This window comes from Xenopus laevis, chromosome 1S (genome assembly GCF_017654675.1).
Source record: "Xenopus laevis strain J_2021 chromosome 1S, Xenopus_laevis_v10.1, whole genome shotgun sequence".
Classification (NCBI taxonomy): Eukaryota; Metazoa; Chordata; class Amphibia; order Anura; family Pipidae; genus Xenopus; species Xenopus laevis.
Genome location: NC_054372.1, coordinates 64,937,753 through 64,960,848, shown reverse-complemented (window position 1 = coordinate 64,960,848; position 23,096 = coordinate 64,937,753). Strand labels below are relative to the sequence as shown.

The 23,096-nt window shown below is 37.3% G+C and overlaps 1 protein-coding gene across 3 annotated transcripts in view; it reads left to right on the top strand.

Annotated features, from left to right (window-relative positions):
• The window catches only part of bmpr1b.S (bone morphogenetic protein receptor type 1B S homeolog), a 265,162-nt gene that overhangs the window by 234,244 nt on the left and 7,822 nt on the right, over positions 1-23,096 (top strand). For all 3 annotated transcript variants that reach the window (XM_041579676.1, XM_018243406.2, XM_041579675.1), the window contains 3 exons: positions 7,884-7,980; positions 12,099-12,237; positions 17,855-18,047. In XM_041579676.1, the coding sequence (XP_041435610.1) occupies positions 7,884-7,980; positions 12,099-12,237; positions 17,855-18,047 (429 nt within the window). The remainder of the gene's footprint in view (positions 1-7,883; positions 7,981-12,098; positions 12,238-17,854; positions 18,048-23,096) is intronic.

The window sequence follows — 23,096 nt, the reverse complement described above, 5'->3', positions numbered from 1 at the left end:
TCAAACTGGAGGCTCCAACTGAACAGCAAGACATGTCTAATGGTTTTGCTCCTATTTATGTAGAAGCAGTAGGTAAGCGATTGTCAGTATCCAATCAAAGGTTGGTATTAGCAGCAAGTAAATGGGAACGTCAGATTCTGAGGTAGCAGTGATAAAGCTAGTTACATAAATTAGGTATGGAGGAACCTTGCTTTTTGTCATACTATTAAGTCGACTCTCCAGACCCACAAATGAAAATATACATATATTTTGTATATTCTTTATTTATATACTAAATGGAAACATTGATCATCTCAAAATTGCCTGAGGAAGTGATTGTAAATTAAGCATTATATAAATAGTCTCATGTTTTGTATTTTGTGATGCAAGAGAACATCTGAAAGTGAAAATAAGGGACATTCCTCAAGGGGTTAAAGGGGTCGGTTACTTCCCCAGCTGAAGGTCAAATGTGATTAACCTTTACTTTAAAGTCACTATTATAAGTGAATAAATCAGTAGCTTCTGGCAATTTGCACCAAACCAAACCATTTTTTTACATTTAATACATCTTAATTAAATGTGTTTTTCCTTGATGGGAAATGATTTTTTTTTATCTCTATATTGTCTTTATAGAATACACAAAGAATAAACTGATACATTATTTTAGTGTCTATAAAAATAGATCAGTCAAAACAAAGTGCTGATTGTTGCTTTGGGAATTTGTACTGGTGCAATTTAAAGACTTAGGACTTTGATAAAAGGGGTCACGTTTTCTTTTTGCATTTGGAAACTTGTGTTCATAGAATGGAGTGCAAACCTTGCAATTCTCTCTCGCCTTGGCCAGTTGGGTCAGTTCCATGTCAGTTATTCATTATACTACAGTACTGATTGTATTAATTCTGTTTGTGGTCCAGGTAATGCAATGTTAATCTTAACACAGAGCTATTAATTTCTTTCAGGAAAGTTACTAACTGACAAAGAGACTATAGTGCAAGAGTATTAAAGTGCAAGTAAAATAAAAACAACCTTTATTTGTGATATTATCTTTTTTGATCTTTCATAGCATATATGTTACATAGTTACATAGTTAAATCGGGTTGAAAAAAGACAAAGTCCATCAAGTTCAACCCCTCCAAATGAAAACCCAGCATCCATACACACAGCCCTCCATACCTTTACATAAATTCTATATACCCATACCTAGACTAACTATAGAGTTTAGTATCACAATAAGCTTTGATATTCTGTCTGTCCAAAAAATCATCCAAGCCATTCTTAAAGGCATTAACTGAATCAGCCATCACAACATCACCCAGCAGTGCATTCCACAACCTCACTGTCCTGACTGTGAAGAACCCCCAACGTTGCTTCAAATGAAAGTTCTTTTCTTCTAGTCTAAAGGGGTGGCCTCTGGTGCGGTGATCCACTTTATGGGTAAAAAGGTCCCCTGCTATTTGTCTATAATGTCCTCTAATGTACTTGTAAATTGTAATCATTTCCCCTCGCAAGTGCCTTTTTTCCAGAGAAAACAACCCCAACCTTGACAGTCTACCCTCATAATTTAAGTCTTCCATCCCTCTAACCAGTTTAGTTGCATGTCTCTGCACTCTCTCCAGCTCATTTATATCCCTCTTAAGGACTGGAGTCCAAAACTGCACTGCATATACCAGATGAGGCCTCACCAGGGACCTTTAAAGAGGCATAACTATGTTTTCATCCCTTGAGTTAATGCCCTTTTTTATGCAAGACAGAACTTTATTTGCTTTAGTAGCCACAAAATGACACTGTCCAGAATTAGACAATGTGTTATCTACAAAACTGAGTCTAGTGCATAACTTAACTCTTCCAAGCCCCTTCCACATTTTGTTACTATAACCCCCTCCTTTCTGCTCCTACAAGTGAATGGGTTCTGCTGGATGGTTGAAGGATGTCAGGGAGATGGGGATCTTTTCTGGGCTCCCTGTGCCCCAGAGGGTCTGCTGATTATGCCATTGCCTGAGTCTTTGCAAATTGTAATAATATTATAGATATTCAGTGCACACCTGTGCATTCCGTAACTATTAAAGCTTGCAGTTCCAGAAATTCCAACAAATTGAATCCAAATAATTAGGTTGGGGGATGGATTAGATTCACTGTTGTATAGAGACATTGTAAGTGGCAATGGTGGTGCCATGATGTCTGGCTCACAGACCAAATAGATTCTAATTGATACAGGAATTGTCTGGAGAAATATTTTATACTGGTCTTAGTTATCTACAGTGTATGTTTAGTTGCCATTTATCTTTTCTTTTTTTTTCTATCTTTTACAGAGGCGACAAGTTAGTAATAATCAAAAGAACAGCTAGAAGGGACAGAAAAAGATCATTATGTAAAATAGGAGATAGGGAAGAGAAGCGTAGTCAAAAAAGTCATGCAAGTGATAAATTACATTGAAGCTGTTTTGCATAGTTATGTAAATTAAATGAACCCATGATTTCTTTACTATAGTATTATCATCAATTAAACGATCAATTAAACGATGTTGATATAAAATGCAATATCTCAAATGCATGATTATTTTACACTATATTAAATGAGTCTTAACTTTTTCAGTTAAAGATTTCTGTGCATACTGTCAGATGAGATCTACTCTAAACCATATCATTTTGCTGACAAGGGAGCTAATAGCCCAATACTGTATATAAAATGATACCAGTAGAAGATAAGATGTCTTAAACCCACTAAAGTATAACATGTTATTGAATTGTGTTTTCTACCGGGTAATGCTTGTATTTTGCTGTATTATTTATTGTATTTTTGTAGGTTTAGAGCAAGCTGGTATTTTGGTGTATTCAATTAATATGTTTTTTGACTAAATAAGTCACCCTTGGCAATAAAGAAGTGCCCCTGCTAGCTTCTTGTTAGGGGATTGTAAAACTGCAAGAGATCTGTGATAACAATGATTGTGTCCAGCCTGGCTTAGAACAAATTTGACTTGAAGAATATCACATGGCACATTTTGCCTGCTGCATTGCTCCCATGGATCTGAGTTAGTTTAAAATCAAGTGTGTTTTAAATGAAGACATTTTTTTCCATTTAAATTTTAGTTTTCTTTTTGCCATATTTAAATATTTCTAAATACAGCACCGGAAATAGTTATTAAGAACTAGAAGCAGGCACTATTTAATTAAAATACCCCATTTAACATTAAGTAGCTAAACCCCTGACTGTTTAGCTGCATTTTCTATTTACCTGATTTAATCTGACATCTTAAACGGTTACAAACCACACATTTTAGAGTGAAGTGAGCACCATTAGAAAATGCTAAATTGTTAATCCATGAAATTGAGATTTCAGCCTCGTTTTTATCACAAAGAAAACCAGATTCCCCAGAGGCTTCTTTATTTCTTCCCCTGCAGAGCCACAGCAAAGGTTAAAAACTGCTGCTAGAGTAAGCACAGACTGATGAGCCTTAGTATTGCCCCAAAAGACATTGTTGCAGTGTCTCTCTCTCAAAGGTCTTCAGGTATGTCTAACACACTACATGGAAAAGGACCAACGTGCAATGAAATATAATGGACATCCAGTGTTACAGTGGTTGTTAGGTAGAAGACCATATAATTTTATGCATATAGATATAGAGTAAGCTATAAAAAAAGAGTAGTATAAAAAAATAGAAAGGAAAAAGGGACAGGAAATCACGTCTTTACAAAGAGTAAGCCAATCGTACCCTAGGGAACTCCTTGTCTCATTACCCTGGTAATTTTGAAATATAATAGCACTACTGCAGGATGAGTCGATAAAGCTTGGGTTCTGTGTTCAGCAGCAGCATGAATGTACAGCGTCTTTTAAAGGAAATTGTTGTGCCTGCTAATCTCTTTCAAGATGAAGCCAAGTCATAGTATAAGTTTGTATGATCAGTTTTGTTATTGAGCACATAATAGCTCTTTTATAAAGGTACAGAGATAGGGGAAAGCTTGTTACTATGAACTTGGGTGAAGTATTACATATCTCTCATTGTGCAGCCTTGTTTAACTGAGAGCAAAAAGAAAACTGCCAATTGGTTAACTTGCAGTTAGAAAAAGAAAAGGGATATAAATTTCAGACTTGGAAATGGTGTGCAGATATCATTAGTTGACTTAATGAGCTCGTAATCGTATTACTTATTTGCTTCTTTATGACTAGGCCTGACTCTATTACTAATCCTATAAACAAAGACGTGCATGGACTTTGAAAATATAACAACCATTTTTGCTATATTCTGCAGTATCTTTCTAATATTTTTAAATGATAAATTATACAAAAAAACATGGGGTTGTTATTTTTTTTTAAATACAGTGCTTAAAAAATAGGGAAAGTTTTATAGCCATGGATTGCCTTGCCAGTAAAATAATATCAAAGTTACCAAGAGAACTTAAAGGGATCCTGTCATCGTAAAACATGTTTTTTTCAAAACACATCAGTTAATAGTGCTACTCCAGCAGAATTCTGCACTGAAATCCATTTCTCAAAAGAGCAAACAGATTTGTTTATATTCAATTTTGACATCTGACATGGGGCTAGACATTTTGTCAATTTCACAGCTGCCCCTGGTCATGTGACGTGTGCCTGCACTTTAGGAGAGAAATGCTTTCTGGCAGGCTGCTGTTTTTCCTTCTCAATGTAACTAAATGTGTCTCAGTGGGACATGGGTTTTTACTATTGAGTGTTGTTCTTAGATCTACCAGGCAGCTATTATCTTGTGTTAGGGAGCTATTATCTGGTTACCTTCCCTTCTTTTGTTTGGCTGCTGGGGGGGAAAAGGAGGGGGGTGATATCACTCCAACTTGCAGTACAGCAGTAAAGAGTGATTGAAGTTTATCAGAGCACTAGTCACATGACTTGGGGCAGCTGGGAAATTGACAATATGTCTAGCCCCATGTCAGATTTCAAAATTGAATATAAAAAAATCTGTTTGCTCTTTTGAGAAATGGATTCCAGTGCAGAATTCTGATGGAGCAGCACTATTAACTGATTCATTTTGAAATTTTTTTTTTCCAATGACAGTATCCCTTTATGGATAATGGCACATGGTACGTTATGTTACCTGCACTTAATTTCTTCCAGCCCAGGTGACAAAATGTCCTAAAGTACCTTTCCATTGTTATCAGTATTAATTGCTGACAGTAAAAATTTCAGTTGAGTAAATGTTCTGGCTTTCACACTATTGAAATGCTACTGGTTGTGATGAACAACAATACCAATGGAAAGGTATTTTCAGATGTTTTGTCACCTGGGCTGGAGCACAGACTGTATTGTTATCACCTGGCTGGGCATGCAACAAAATGTATTGTGTGCCAATGTGTTGTCAATTCCCAAATGCCATAAATTCTTGGCAACTATACAAATTATCTGCAGCCAGATCAGAGTGACCCAACAGTTATCATATAACCCCAATAGGCTACTAGCTCAGTGAATAAAAATTGGCGATGTTTAACTTTTTTTATAATTTAATTAAAAATCCTAAAACAAACTGCTTATCCACAAACAGAATCATTGAAACAAATGCGACTTAATTGTGGAAGACCGTCTCCTTGAAAATGAAATAGTGTTAAATACGGCCCAAGTAGTCAAGGGGCGAATCAGACCCATTGCTCTTCACCAAAAATTAGCAAAACGGCTAAATGCATTGAAGTCTATGGGGTAAATTTATCACAGAGTGAAGTTCCGCCACTAGAGTTACATTCCGCAGCTCTCAATTCATTTCTATGGGATTTTGAAAGGCATATTTATCAATGGGTGAAAGTTCACCCTTTGATAAATACGCCTATAAAAATCCCATAGAAATGAATGGAGAGTGGCGGAATTTCACTCTAGTGGCGGTACTTCACTATTAACTTCACTCTTTGATAAATATACCCCTATAGGCGACAACATTTTTTTTGCCGTGCAACAAATTACGCTACAAATTTTATCACCAATTGTAACCAATCAAACCCAGGAACCAAGTGCTATAAGCAGGGCCTGATTTCTACAATTGGCGCCCAGAGGCTGTGTCATCCTAGCACCCTCCGACTTCGAGCGACCACCTCCCCTGCGCACGCAAGTGCCACAGCACTGGGGAGCTTTGGCTGGGCAGTATGCTGCAACTAAAATGTTGCCACCCTAGGCCTCAACACAAATCCGGGCCTGGCTATAAGGCATCAGTGGTAACTAATGCATCACCATTCCACCAACATGGGGAGTCAGGAAAGTGAGAGATATGACATTGTGTATTGTAATTTAATATAGAGATGTGTTTTCTCTAAATAAATGTGTTATATCAAGGCTGAGAAATGTGGATGAAGTCTGATAATGTACGGAATTAGGCCACATACCCCATGGCAAAATTAGATCATAACAGGCTCCTGGCCTGTCAGAAAAGCACCACATTTAAATGATTTTTATCCATCAATCTTTGGGGGGGGACATACAAGGAGCAGAATTAGCATCCCTCTGTATGGACAGCTTAAAGGAAAACTATACCACATAACAATGTAAGACTTTAAAAAAACAAATCACATAAAAACAGCTCATATGTAAATCCCTGCTTCATGTAAATAAACCATTTTCATAATAATATACTTAATTATTATGTGCTATTGGGTAATCCTAACTCAAACAAACCATAAACAAACCATACATGTTATGTCACATGAGCCAATTAACAGACAGAGTTGTGTCTTTTGCATCCACACTTCTTCCTGTTACAGTTAGAGCTGCAGTATTTCTGGTCAGGTGGTATTTGAGGCAGCACAGAGAATGGGGGCTCAAGGTAAAAAAATGAAAAGGACAATATTTACTTAAATATTCTTTAATACTCTACTTATGACATAATCTGTTGCTTATTTATTCATTTTGGGGTAAAGTTTTTTCCTTTAACACCAAGGTATTCATATGTCTTTATCTAATATCTGATCTGCTTTATCTAATATTATTGTGTAATAAAAGCAAGCAAAATAAAAAGGTGAAATCACAATTTAACAATGCTTTCTGTGTTGGATAATCTAAATCATTAAAGGAGAATAAACCTCCTTTCTTATAAAAACCCCCTACCCTCCCTAGTCCCCCCTCCCTGCTCCCCCTGCACAGGTGTTAACACCTGTAAATGCCCCATAGCCCATAATTACCCCTCATTGCAGTGTCAGCGCAGTGGAGCTCATGGGCGCCATCTTCCGGCGCTTTGGTAATCTTCGGGGCTTCTTCCGGCGCTTCGGTAATTTTGTCACTTTCGGTTATCGCCTGAAAACCACATATTCTTCAGATTATTGTACGAAACCCAGCGTATTCAAGGTTGTTTTCCCATTTAAAACTCCAACCAGAAAAAATCTGACTTTAATAAATTACCTCCTAAGTTTTCACACCAAAAAACAAAGCATACACCAGTAATTGTTGTAATTTATTATTCCTTTCCCAATCAGCCAAGAAACCAACTGGGCATAGTTATCTTATAGAGACTTGAGTCTTGCCAAGAAGTTCATTCTACTCCCATGTCTTTGATTGCAGATAAGATTCAGTAAATACAGAAACTAGTTCTGTTTGTGCTGATCATGTAGAAAATTTGTATTTGCTCCTACAGTATGTGTATAGGATAAATGATACTGGTCTGGCAAACACTGGTGGTCCTCAGTGATTGCTCAGTTCATTTTACAAATGTGAATGAAATTATCCCCTGGGGCCTAATTAATACAATACTAATCATGAGACTGGCAATGTAAATTAATTAACATTTCAACTATTGATTTTGCATTTGTCTCATGTCAGCCATCCTAAAGACTGTAAACTGTATTATATTGCAGTTTACATGCATCTTGGGCAAATTCCTATTAGGCCAGTCCGTCGGAGCAAGCACTTAGAGTAGCTGAGCTGTAACACTCTCTCATTCTGTGCTCTCTCTCTCCCTGCAGACTTTGTTGATGGGAGTATTCACTACATGGCGTTGCTTATTTCTGTGACGGTGTGCAGCATCATCCTGGCCATTATTCTCATATTCTGTTATTTCAGGTAAGAGGAAACGAGTCATGTACATGTTTTATGGTTGTGTATTATTCATCCAAAAGTTCTGTTCTATTAACTACAGTGGGAGATAGGAATGGGCCTTAAATCTCAAGTTCGGAAATATTACATAGAGAACCTAGAGCAGATATGGGGCACATTATGTAGTCTTCCAGAGCTGGTTTCATTACAGCTGCCAGCATTAGGTTATTAATAATTAGATTGGAGTGCCTGGTAGAACAGATAATGCAGATAGACGTTTGTTGAAAGTATGACACTGTATGTATGTATGTATGTATGTATATTTTTATTTATGTTGCACAACTTATGTACCTCAAGCTGTACATTAAAACAATAAATGAAAAGTACAAACAGAGGTCTTTACAATGATAAATACGAATAAAAGCAAAGTGCAGTTGTTCAACAGCTAATTACTAAAGATACAAGAGGAAGGCTGTCCCTGCCTGTAGAACTTACAATTTAAGTGTGAGGGTAATTTACAGACACAAATAGGAGGATATGAAGTGCTGCAGGTTACAGTAATTGACAGTGCACTAAAAGTGCCAGAACTGGGTAAGGTATTGTGTGAGTGCTCCAAGAGGTAGGTAGTTCTGAAGAGACTGAAGGAATATTCTCTCCTGGGGAATTCTGGGATGGCATTCCGTATGCAGGGCCACCATCAGGGGGGACTACTGTCCAGGGCCCAGATGATTTGGGGAGTTAAGGGGGGCCTGGTCATCCTGCACTTATTTGCAGAGCCAGCCCCTGCCATCAGTGAGCTGCAGATTTCGGAAGGGAGGGCTGGAGCTTCCTGTGCTCTGATTCGCCATGAAGTGTAAGTCCTGGTAAAGCTGCATGGGGATTGGATGGGTGAAGTTTGAACCTCCCCTCTACTTTATCCAAAATTTTGCTGTGTGGGGCCCCATGATTTCTGATGGCAGCCCTGTCCGTATGTAAGGAGCTGCAACTGCAAGAGAGAAAGGTTTAAGGCAGGAAAAAGCAGTATTAGTGGGGGTGCAACCAAGTGTTTGCTCTGACAGTAGCAGATGAGATGGCCAGGAACATATGGAGACAGTATCAATGAAACACATTTTTTGATCATTCTGCATATACCTTGGCACAGTGTTTCCTAAACCTTGGGGCTGGTCACACTAGAGTTGCGCAGAGCAATAGATTGGTTGTCAGTTAGAGTACAGTTTGGGGAGAATGCCTATATGGTCTGCTAAATATTCTTGGAAGCCCAACTTAAATGAGATTTGGGGTCATGGGTGTCCACAAAAAAAATTCTGGGGGGGTAGCATCCCACTGAAAATTAACCTATTGATGACAATGCAGTAGAACTAATTATGCGTAATATTGTTATAAAGTAATACATTCATAGCTAAATTAATTTTAATTTATGAAAAGCATTTATAGCTGTTATTGTTATCAATTGCTTCTCTGCTCTAGTCAGCATATGTGGCTTTTCCAAAATTCAGTTAATAGGAACACAATTCCTCCCTCCTAAGCCTTCCCACTAACATAGAACCAGCCACTGAACACTCCCTAGTAAGTGCCTGTTCTTAGCTCTGCCAATCCCCTGTAAATGCTACAGGTAAGCCGCTGCCTACCAATTAACTTTATAACTGGCATTGCAGGCTTCCCTTCAAATCCTCCTTAGTCCCTTCTATGGGAATAAAAGATGATTAAGGCATGGTGGGAAGTTTAAAAAACTTTTGTGTTATTTGAAATCAAATTTACAAACAATGTTCTGGAACTAGCTGAAGAAGCAAGGGTGGGGCTACTGCACTGTGTTTCCCCATTCTGCTGATACCCATGTTTGGAGTAAACGCTTATTTGTTCTACGTATTATTTTTTTTGTTATTTTTGTATCATGGCAAAAACGGGGTTGCAAATTTAGGGGCCCAGACCACCCCCAAGAAAAATTTCTGTCTCCCCTGCACGAAATTGTGGGTGACCAATGTCACACAGGTTACAGATTGTGTGTAAACTTGAGAGTCCCTACAGTCAGACCCATCTATAGTACCTGTAGTTACAGTTAGTAATTGTATTCATGCTAAACAACGAAGTATACATGGCTGAACTGCTGATTCAGCAATCATTTGATATTTTTGTAACTTTGCTATAACTAAGCCACTTTTTCTAAAGCCTTCCTGTAATTAGATTTTTCTCTTTCTTATCTATAAAATCAGCATTAAGCATCATTTTTACCAGCCTGAGGGGTCCGTTTACTAAAGTGCGGTAAATCTGACTTTAAGTTTCCGCATGTTATCGCTGAGAATATTTTTACGCCAGAATATTCGCAGCGACTAAGTTTACTAAACAGCGATGCGCTCAGAAGTCATTGCGATCACTTGCGGTAACTACGTTAAGGAACCAGCTTACGTTAGCGGTAATTTTAGCGAGTTGCGAATTTTCTGGCGAAAAATTACGTTTTTGCGAATATTTATGCTATAAAATAGTCTTGTTTTATGGCGGTTATTATGGCAATTTTTACTGTGACATTTATGGCCAGAAATGCATCTTCAAAACTTATAAACTTTATTGACTGATGATTATACCATCCAACAACATCACCAGAGTAACACCAATCAAACATTTATGCATCATATAAACCCTTCTGCCAATAGAATCATAGGAAATGATACCAGTCAATCTCTTTGCTTCATAGAAATGTACAGTTTAATGTAGCCAATCCCAATGAAACCAAAAAGTGTAGAGGCTGACGAATCCTTGGACTGTGATGCCACTGCCAATAATACGCCTCTGAGCTGAAACTGCTGCTGTTGCACCAGATAGAAGCAGAAGCCAAAACATCCTGTCAGCAATAGCTACAGATCTCCCTCCTGTCAGCAAAGAATGATGGGTAAAAAAAAACATTATTATGGGATATTTCCTGCCCCTTGAGAATTTTCTGGCGGAAAAAATACTTTTACGCCACTTCATATGTGGCGGTAAAAGTTTGCGAATATTCTGGCGTTAATTTTGTCTTTAGCACATTTCGCTGTTTAGTAAACCATGCGTTAATGTGTACGTAGCGTTATTTTCAGCAAATGCGATAACTGGCGAACAATTATTCTTGCGCAAGAAAATTCGCAAATTTATATTTACCGCAGGTTAGTAAACTGGCGATAACATATTTGGCGAAAATTCTGTCTATATATTGTGCGAATATTTTTAACGCACTTTAGTAAACGGACCCCTGAGTGGTAAAATACTGATGGGAGTCTCTAAACAAAGGGGAATCTGAACCAAAAAGGTTTCTTAACTCTCTGCATTATTTTATGTGATTTCATATCCCCCTGTTTCCTTTTTCTTTAAATGGTAACTGCACAAACTGGTATACCTTTAAAAGTTATTGACCTTCTCCTATGCAATTTTCACATCTTTGGTGTTGTTTTAAACGTAAATAGGGTTGCCACTTTTTCTGGTAAAAAATACCGGCCTTCCTATATATTTATCTTTTTTTCCTATTAATAACATTGGGATCAACCATAATTGTTACCGGTCAAGCCGGTAAGATACCGGCCAGGTGGCAAACCTAAACGTAAATAGCATGTTTTGTGTCATTGAACTTAATTATCGTAGCCATTAAGGGGCAGATTCATTAAGGGTCGAATTTCGAAGTTAAAAATACTTCGAAATTCGACCCTCGAATTGAAATCCTTCGACTTCGAATATCGAAGTCGAAGGATTTAGCGCTAAACGTTCGTTCGATCGATCGAAGGATTTTAATCCAACGATCGAAGGAAAATCCTTCGATCAAAAAAAGGTTAGCAAACCTATGGGGACCTTCCCCATAGGCTAACATTGACTTCGGTAGGTTTTATCTGCCGAAGTAGGGGGTCGAAGTTTTTTTTAAAGGGAAAGTACTTCGACTATCGAATGGTCGAATAGTCGAACGATTTTTCGTTCGATTCGTTAGATTTCGTTCGTATTCGAACGAATTTAACCAATTCGATGGTCGAAGTACCCAAAAAATACTTCGAAATTCGAATTTTTTTCATTCGAATCCTTCACTCGAGCTTAGTGAATCGGCCCCTAAGTGTTGGAAACCTTTGTTAAGCAAGATTTCCTGGGCTCAGCAAACCATAACTACGTAAACACGCAAGTTCTTGTGTTTTTAGGTATAAGCGCCAGGAAGCCAGACCCCGTTACAGCATTGGAATTGAACAGGATGAGACATACATTCCTCCTGGAGAATTACTGAAGGATCTCATTGAACAGTCACAAAGCTCAGGAAGTGGCTCGGGGCTCCCTCTGCTGGTAAGAAAGCTGTAGTATACAGTCTGATATTTGATGATTATAATTCTAATGATAAAGTATATTTTCAAGAATATCTGGATGCTAATAACATTGTGCTTATTATTTAATCATTTTTTAATCACGGCCTAAAGTATGATACAACATAGGTTTTTTTTACATTTCAGCCTAAATTTTGTTTCTTTACAAAGATAATGGATGGGTATTTAGACGTGGCAGGATTGGTGCGGGCAATACTGTTCTATGCCACCCGATAGTTGAGATGCTAGAGTACAGGATATATTATATAGGATGTTTTGGGGATTTTTAAAATGACTGCAGGACTGAACACTCTCACTGCCAAAACAACATAGTTAATGCTGTTTTAAAGCTGTTTTTTCTTTTGCAAAAGCTCCACTCTCCTGTGTTCATGACTTTCCCCTGGTATTATAGCCTTTACAACTGCTTTTTTATTTCAGAAGACCATATATTTTTAGCTGCTTCACAATACAGTACTTTTTCCATACTATATAAATTACAGTTTTACAAGTTTTTTTTTTTTTTAAGATGAAGTTTTACAGTCAGTGGGGGGGGGGGATAAAAAGTAAGAAGTTATCTTTATCTAGTGATGTATGAAATTGCCACCATTGTTTTCATTCCTCTGCCACTATGCAATAAATCATCTCATACTGAGGTAGGTAAGAGTTGATTATAGCTTATCTGACAGAGTCTGTTTGATAAATGATTTGCTTCTGCACTGCCTCGATCCACGGGAATGCCTGATGGTCACTATCTTTCTCACACAGAATTCTGGATTTTTAAACAATTTTTAACATGTTTGTTTTTGTCATTTATAAATATGTGGGTTCAGCCCAGTACATCCCATCAGTCCCTATTCATTAATTAGCTGTGTGTCCTATATCTAATATGTATGTGAGTACAAAAAATTCTGTTAGACTTAAACATCAGCAATAGGTGATACATTTTACTAGTGTTATTGTCCACAGCGACCAGTCAATTTGTTGTTATTCAGCTTGTGGTGAAAAACTAAATTTTGTTAAGTTGCGAAAAGAAACTTGATTGCAATTAAAATTGCATATTGCATTCTTTTTAAAAAATGTGACTGTTACTTTGAATGTTGAAAATACACCTTCCATATACTTCTATGGATGCTTTCCACAGTAGAATGATCTTCACCTTTTAGTAAATTTGCTCCATAGTGTGGAAAAAAGGAGTTGTGGAAAATAAGTCAGTGTCACATTTTTTTCATAAAAGGATAAATAAATCCCGCAAATTTTGCTTAAATTCTAAAAACTTAGCTTTCAGCCTTTTTCTGACATCGATTTTAAATTGTTGGCAGTTAAAATAACAGCCTTCTGATGAATTAGAATCTACATTTGCACAAGGAAACTTCTGGTGACTTTGGAAAGCCCCCTGGTGATTTACATTATTGCTGGATGTGTCTATAGGGAGTGTCAGAGGCCTTATGGTTACACATCTAAAACCAAACGGCCTTTATTGGACCAAGGGCATTACAGCAACGTTTCAGACCAACTGGTCTTTTATCAAGCTAACCAACATGTGATTCAATAGTGTTATTTATACACTCACACACCATCTAGTGGTCATTAGTGACAATTAATATATAGAGAAAATGGACTAATCATTAAATCATCATTTTGCATATAACAATATGTCATTATAGCAGTATACAAAATCAGTGCCAAATATAAATAGGAAGACGACCAAATGTGAAAAATATCTGTAAGACATAAAAGATAATACAAAAAATATAAACAACAGTATTAAAACAGATAAAAGTATCAATAAAATCATCGGAAGATAGGACTCAGATCATACTCTTTGTTTAGGCCCCCAGGTTCCAGAGTTTCCAATTTTCTGATCCAATAGGCCTCTTTATACAACAGCTCCTTTAGCCTATCTCCTCCCCGACGCTTAGGTTCAAAAGTTTCCATAATCTGAAATTTTAACTGATTAACTCTATGAGCATACTCAATAAAGTGACCAGCCACTGCTTGATCTTTCTTCCCCGTCCTAATTGCAGATTTATGCTCACGTATCCGTTCACGGACCGTTCTCTTGGTTTGTCCCACGTATGCTAGTCCGCATGGACATTTAATAACATATACTGCATACGTGGAGCTGCAAGAATAACGACCTCTTATTTTTATGTGGTTACCCCTTCTGGGGTGAAAAACATTTTCCCCTGTTTGCACATTTGAGCAACAATTGCAGTTAAGGCAGGGATAAGAACCAACTTTCCCCCTGATTTCCATATTTTTATGTTTACTATTACTTCCAATATCTGAGTGTACTAGCATTGAGCCAAGTGACCTCCCTTTCTTATACGCTATAACTGGGGGTCTGTCAAATGCCGTTACTTGGGGTAAGTTATCTTTGACTAGTGGCCAGTGTCGTCTTAGAATATTTGCAACCTGTTTACTCAGGGTGTTATATTCTGTTACAAATGTGACATGATTTTCCCTTGCTCTACAATGTTTGGAATTACTCTTGCATAATAATTATTTCCAATTTGAGAATGACTTCTATATGCAAATAAGGGGCACGGCAATGGGGTCCAATGTGGCCCCCGCATACGCAAACATTTTCATGAACCAATTTGAAATAAAATTTATATATGATAACGAACTGTTTAAAACACACTGTAAAAAATGGATACGCTATATAGATGACGTGTTTGCGCTGTGGGCGGGGCCATATTGGACCCTTGAGAGGTTTGTTCAGGAAATAAACAGTTCCCTACCCTTCATAAAATTTTCCCTAAATGCTCATCTGGAGGAGATCCCATTTTTGGACACTAGGGTGTACAAACAAGATGGGTGCTTAATGACGGATTTGTATGTTAAACCCACGGATCGAAATTTGTTACTACACTATCGGTCCTTCCACCCACCACAACTTAAGAGAGCACTGCCTAAATCTCAATTAAGTAGAGTAAAGCGAATAGTAACCTCTAGTGAGAAAGCAGAGAAAAGATTGTCGGAAATGTGTAACAAATTTCGTGAGAGGGAATATCCAGATAGCCTTCTAAATAGTCAACTAGAAGAAATAAAGAATCAGGAAAGAACAGAGATGCTAAAAGGGAAAGAGAAGCACAGGGAAAATCATGTCACATTTGTAACAGAATATAACACCCTGAGTAAACAGGTTGCAAATATTCTAAGACGACACTGGCCACTAGTCAAAGATAACTTACCCCAAGTAACGGCATTTGACAGACCCCCAGTTATAGCGTATAAGAAAGGGAGGTCACTTGGCTCAATGCTAGTACACTCAGATATTGGAAGTAATAGTAAACATAAAAATATGGAAATTAGGGGGAAAGTTGGTTCTTATCCCTGCCTTAACTGCAATTGTTGCTCAAATGTGCAAACAGGGGAAAATGTTTTTCACCCCAGAAGGGGTAACCCCATAAAAATAAGAGGTCGTTATTCTTGCAGCTCCACGTATGCAGTATATGTTATTAAATGTCCATGCGGACTAGCATACGTGGGACAAACCAAGAGAACGGTCCGTGAACGGATACGTGAGCATAAATCTGCAATTAGGACGGGGAAGAAAGATCAAGCAGTGGCTGGTCACTTTATTGAGTATGCTCATAGAGTTAATCAGTTAAAATTTCAGATTATGGAAACTATTGAACCTAAGCGTCGGGGAGGAGATAGGCTAAAGGAGCTGTTGTATAAAGAGGCCTATTGGATCAGAAAATTGGAAACTCTGGAACCTGGGGGCCTAAACAAAGAGTATGATCTGAGTCCTATCTTCCGATGATTTTATTGATACTTTTATCTGTTTTAATACTGTTGTTTATATTTTTTGTATTATCTTTTATGTCTTACAGATATTTTTCACATTTGGTCGTCTTCCTATTTATATTTGGCACTGATTTTGTATACTGCTATAATGACATATTGTTATATGCAAAATGATGATTTAATGATTAGTCCATTTTCTCTATATATTAATTGTCACTAATGACCACTAGATGGTGTGTGAGTGTATAAATAACACTATTGAATCACATGTTGGTTAGCTTGATAAAAGACCAGTTGGTCTGAAACGTTGCTGTAATGCCCTTGGTCCAATAAAGGGTGCTGGACTAACTTTCTTCGCTAATATTGCCAGTGGAAGGTGGCCACTGGAGGACGTGCACCCAGCCAAAGAAGTGAGTTGCAGTTGTGCTGACTACTAATCTGCTATACACATCTAAAACCAGTCCAATGTTAGTAGTACAAGGGTTACTATATGCTCCTAGACCAAATATGCCCTGTAATGTAATGTTTCTGCAGATTATACTAAATTCCATAGGTATCATGCTCTGTGGAATAAATTATATTGCAATAATTGTACAATTTGTGTTTGGCGTTGGGAAAAATTGGTCTGATTTTCTGAATAATTGACCCCTGCGTTAAATTTGTACCAGGGATTAACAGTAAGGATGTATGTTAGTGCAGCTGTGCCATGTGCTGTCCTTGGTCCTGACACCCATTTCCAGGGCTGTAGTTCCTACATTTCAATTATCTATACTGTGGTTACAGGACCACCTACGTTGCTTCAAATGAAAGTTCTTTTCTTCTAGTCTAAAGGGATGGCCTCTGGTACAGTGATCCACTTTATGGGTAAAAAAGTCCCCTGCTATTTGTCTATAATGTCCTCTAATGTACTTGTAAAGTGTAATCATGTCCCCTCGCAAGCCCCTTTTTTCCAGAGAAAACAACCCCAACCTTGACAGTCTACCCGCATAATTTAAGTCTTCCATTCCTCTAACCAGTTTAGTTGCACATCTCTGCACTCTCTCCAGCTCATTTATATCCCTCTTAAGGACTGGAGTCCAAAACTGCACTGCATACTCCAGATGAGGCCTCACCAGGGACCTATAAAGAGGCATAATTATGTTTTCATCCCTTGAGTTAATGCCCTTTTTATGCAAGACAGAACTTTAATTGCTTTAGTAGCCACAGAATGACACTGCCCAGAATTAAGGTGGCCATACACGGGCCGATAAAAGCTGCTGACAGACCGTGTTGGCAGCTTATTGGCCCGTGTATGGGGCCCCCGACCGAGATCTACCCGAAAGTCGGACAAAAAATCCCGTTGGATCGCGGCTGCATCTATTCGTTTATGCGGTTCCGCGATCCAACCTCCCATTACTATACGTTAGTATAGTTACCCTAGGGCCCATGATCGGATCAGCCCGATATTGCCCACCTCAAGGTGGGCATATCGAGGAGAGATCCGCTCATTTGGCAAATCGCCAAACGAGCGGATCTCTCCGTGTATGGCCACCTTTAGACAACTTATTATCTACAAATACCACTAGATCCTTCTCATTTAAGGAAACTCCCAACACACTGCCATTTAGTGTATAACTTGCATTTATATTATTTATTTTTTTTAGTCAATATCACGTCAAATTGTGCTTATGTATTATATAAATTATATAGAACAAGCCATTCCAGGTACTCTTGGGAGGAAACACAAATGTTGTATGCAATAAAACACATTTTCCCTTATATTTATCCTGACTTTATCCTGTTGTAGTGGGTGGTCATTGCTTCAGGAACTAAGTAATCATTTGTCGGTTTGGTTCTATCCACAGGTCCAAAGGACAATAGCAAAGCAAATACAGATGGTGAAACAAATTGGTAAAGGACGCTATGGGGAGGTCTGGATGGGTAAATGGCGTGGAGAGAAGGTGGCTGTGAAAGTATTCTTCACAACAGAAGAAGCGAGTTGGTTTCGAGAGACAGAAATCTACCAGACTGTGCTTATGCGACATGAAAACATATTGGGTAAGGCACTGCATATGACAAAAATCTAATTGCTACTTTTAGCATTGAAATGGAACTTCACCATCTCTGGTGAAACATGTCTGTGGTCAGTGCTAAAAGTGCATGTAATAAACTACTTCATAAATAATTCTGCTGAAGAAAATTTGAAGGAAAGGTAAATCAGGAAGTGGGCAATTTGCCATTGGCTGTGTTGTAGTTGGGCCAGTTTAGTCTGGCAGCCAATGATATTATGCTATACAAGTGTGGCAACTTTGTGCTGCACGCAGGATGAGTGCCTGCTGTAATTTTGATATGAATTAGAGCTTTCTTTTACCTCCATGAATCAAAGAAGAGAACAAGGCTAGAATATTTTAAATTACATTGTTTTGATACGTTAATGTAGATTTGTATTTTTAAAAAAGTGGGATAAGGACAGTTGTCTCCTTCCCTGGTTTTTAGGGCCAAGCTAGGTGGCATTAGTGTTCAGTGGTCCCCACGGACTACTGGCTTTTTCATGATTGGCCTCAGCTTAAAGAAAACAAAGGAGCTATACCTATACCTATAGACATTGTTTAAATGCTAAAAGTTTTAAAAGAAGCTGGGCTTAGCTCTCTATTATTATTTAGTTATCTGAACTTATATAAACACTTTGGATAAGGTAGTTTCCATCTGTTCGGTACAGTTGGTGGTTGAAAATGATTCATCCTAGGACAATTCTCAGACTATATATCCAAGTTGTTACTTCAGTGGCTGTTAGTTCAGCTTTAGAATTAAATTAATTTTGGGTTCATCTGTCATCAGTAATTTAGGCTAGTGCCAAACAATAGTTATTACAAGCAAGAAATTATATATGTTCTCCTTATTCTCTCTATCCAATCATTTTACACACTGAAGGTGTCAGAGGGAATGCTTTAATTGCTTTTTGTAAAGTACAAGTAGCTGCTATGTATCATTGGCAAGTGGCTGTAAATCACAGATTAATCCTCGCTTTATAGACCTTAATAACACTATTTAATAGTTTTATCACACTACAGGTACTCAACCTATGTCATTCAGACAGCCAATTTAGCACTAAGTCAAGGCTTACTGCCTCACTGAATGATACTGTTCTTTCCTTTATATTACATTTTCTCTTGAGTTTTTCTGTACTGGGTTATACATATCTGGGCAGTTCAGGCATTAAAAAGGATTAATGAATGTGTGTAGTTCCAACTAGGTTAGAAAAAAATTATAATATTATGTAGATTTTCCAAAAAAGTATTTCAGTTTTACTGAAAGGAAAAACCTCAGGTTTTTCATTTACTTTTATTGAAAGTGAAGTGAGGGATTAACTGCTGTGTGCAAAACTGCTTTTTTTCTCTTCATAATTTCTTTTTACATGTACTACAGAAATATACTTTGGTTTCATTCGGCACAGACCAGCATTTTCTCTGTACAGTGGTGATGTAATTTTAGCAAAGTGTTGATGTCATAAATAGTTACAGGGGATATCCAACTGCATGTTAAGTTTGCCATTAACAGATTGAGTGCACTTAACTTATTTCCAATAATATATAATAGAAGTCAGATCAAAATGCATCCAGTTTTTACCTTAAAGATCAGGTCTTTTGTGTTGTCTTCTCCAATCCAATTGCTAAGCATGGCTTGACAGGCTCCCATGCAGTGTCCTTTTGGGACTCTTTGGTGGTTTTTGCCCTTACTGTGTTGCTAGTTAGTACCTAGGTAGGCAAGTGGCATGAGAAGGTAGTACAGGTATGGGATCTGTTATTCAGAACTCTCAGAACCTGGGGTTTTCTGGATAAAGGATCATTCTGTAATTTGGATCTCCATACCTAAAGTCTACTAAAAAATAATTTTAACATTCATTAAACCCATTGTTGATTGTTTTGCATCCAATAAGCAATTATTGTACTTTAGTTGTGATCAAGTACAAGGTACTGTGTTATTATTAATGTGCAAAAATCCAGGTAAGGTGGGATCCATGTGCCTGTGTGGGCACTTACTCATAGGCTAACTAATAAATAATTTAAGCATTAATTAAACCCAATAGGATTGTTTTGCATCCAATAAGCATTTATTGTACTTTAGTTGTGATCAAGTACAATGTGTATTATTATTATTACTACAGAGAAAAAGGAAATAATTAAAAAAAATTAGTCTATGGGAGATGAGCTTTCTGAATAACAGTTTCCAGATCAAACAACACATACCTGTATTAGAATAATAAACTATCTAATGTGGAGTCTAACATCAGTACCGAATAGTATGGCCATAAAATCTAGAGCTTGCGACCAGCATATCATTAATATGTCCCCTCGGTACATGTGACATATTTAACTAGTTTGTTTGGGGTTTGGCCACCCCCTTGGGTTGATGACCTTACAGTATATTACTTTGTGAAACAGTGAACATACCTTTTAATGGATCTGGTAGGTAGGTAGAGGGGAGTGTTAGTAAATAGGTAGTCCCCTTGCAAAGAATGGTGGGTTCCACTAATATTTAGAATGATGTGCTATTCCCTGGTTAAGCATAGATTATTTAATGGAAAGATCCTAGATGAATTAAGATTCTTTCTATTGAGACATAATGACATGACTGCCCTATTATTCCCTTGCAGAGGACATATTCTCAGCCATTCTGTAGGATATATTTGTCTGCTCTGAGCAAGGTTTCCATATCCATGGCCTACCCCCAGCCGCTATCTATTTTAATGTAAAAGCAGCTTAGTTGAGGATGCGTAAAGTTGTTGATAAGCAAATCTGGAATTCTTTCAATTTAATGATAGTAAAGGGGTTTAAACTTTTTGTGTTATTGTTTGAGATATTTTGATGCATTTCACCAGAATTTTTATGTAGACCTAAAAAAATCATCAGCTGAAACAATTACATGGATGCAAATAGTATGCGGTTAATTAGGTTACCGGAAAAGACACATTCAATCAGTAAAAAAAATTCATGAGAAGGAGTTTTGTATCTGGCATGACTATATATAAAATTAATTAGACATGCATGCTATCAACTAATAAAGCTGATTTAATGATAAACACTTGTGCAAAGGAAAATACGCGCTAGCATGAGTCTAATGTAAGTCTTGAAATAAAATGTGCTGAGAGTGAAATGGAAGTACTTTAATGTCAGCTCTTTAGGTGATGTGCATCGGTGTCGTAAACATCTGATTCACTCTGCTGACCCTGGGCAAAATTTTACTGCTGTATAAAGACAATAGCATTCTGTTAATTAAGATGACTTAATGAGCCCTTTTTATGAAGCTGTAGCATTCAGTAAACAGCTTATTACTACACCTCAGTGATGAGAAGGAAAATGATGTGTATCTTTATATCTCTATCTATCTATCTATCTATCTATCTATCTATCTATCTATCTATCATCTGTCATCCAGCCTATATATGTTATAAAATGATCTTTACTATGTATTTGTACATTGTACCTTAGTCTTTAGCTATTTTTGCAATTTTACCATTATTATTCTGTGCTACAACAATCACTTAGTGAGAAGGGCAGTAATCCTTGGGGTCTTTCTGCTACACTGCTGGATTGGGGAGCATATCTGCATATTTCTGGGAGTGTTTGCCTGTGCTTATACTGTAATAGTCTCAGCTGCCAAGTTACCAAGTAGATCTACCCAACTTTGGTTTCTTCTGTCACATTTATATGCCGTAGATTCATACAGTTTTCCCCTTTATTGAGTGCAAATAGGATTTTTCCTTTTATTAATCAGCTTTTGGCAATTTTAGCAACATTTATACCCATTAGCTACAATGTATAACTATCTCTAGGGCATAAAAATGATAGATCAGACAGAGGGGAAATGAGTTTTGATAGCAAACCACTAATGGGCACCAGTATTTCAAGCCTAATGCACACATTTAAATATGCTTTGCTATCTTCTATGTAATTCATATCCTCAATGTAATGTGCCAGTATAGCTGTGAGAGCACATGCTTTCTGTAATCATAGTGTCATTTGGGCAGCTTGGCAGCCTTGTGCCTACCATGACCATATGTAGTATATGATATGACATATGGACAAAGCGGGGAATATTATTCTTGCTTCGGAGAGGCATAACTCATTCTGACAAGCTTGTGTTTCACACACCATGAAATGTCCGCAAGAGAAAAGCACAATTTTGCATCAACAATGTAAACAAAAGCAGTATAAATATTTTCAGTGTGTAATAAGCTTCTTTGAACCTTAGAGCAGCAATACCAAACCCCCAAGGAATGAAGCTTAAATTAAAAAATGCCCCCAATATGTGTTAGTTAGTGGAGAAGGGTAGAAATTTGTCTCAGTGTACTGTTAATATTTTCTTACTAAATGCTCCTAAATGCATTTATCAAGGAATAAAAAATAAACCAATTTTTCAGCAACAGCGGGTATACTCTGCTAAAACTAATAGCTGTATATAATGGCATTGATTGCCAACTGTCTTTTTTTTGGGAGGGTTGTCCCAAAAGGTTAGGTACTGAGCTTTAGCTGCTTATAGCATAGGAATTGGCATTTGTGGCATTTCAGTTAACTGAAAAGTGCCCATAATTGCCCCTTGAATGGATGAACAACTTTCTATTGCTTAAATACATAGGCTAGGGCTAAATATCACAATCTCATTTAGAATGCAAGATAAATAGCTACATTAGTATCAGATAGGGCTGTACTGGGACTGTGTGGTCCTGGGCTTTAACTTAATAGCTGCACTAAAACATGTTCTTCACTGCATTGTGAGCTTCAGTTAATCCTTATTTCAGCATTCTTATTTACATTATTACTTTACTGTGCGAATGCTGGATATTTAAACAGTATTTTTCCCCAGACATACAGTAGATGGCGACCTTTACCTTTTTATCCTTTTTATGCAAATAAAGTATATATATTTGTGTGTGTATTATATAAAGTACCATACTCACAGGAACTTGGTACAAAAATGTGATACATACAATAACCTCCATTTTTATCAATGCCCAGTTCACTATGAGTATCTGAGAATATTAATTAGCTAGAATTTTTTTCTGTGTAAACTTTTAAAACAATATTCCAACAATATACTGTTTTTACT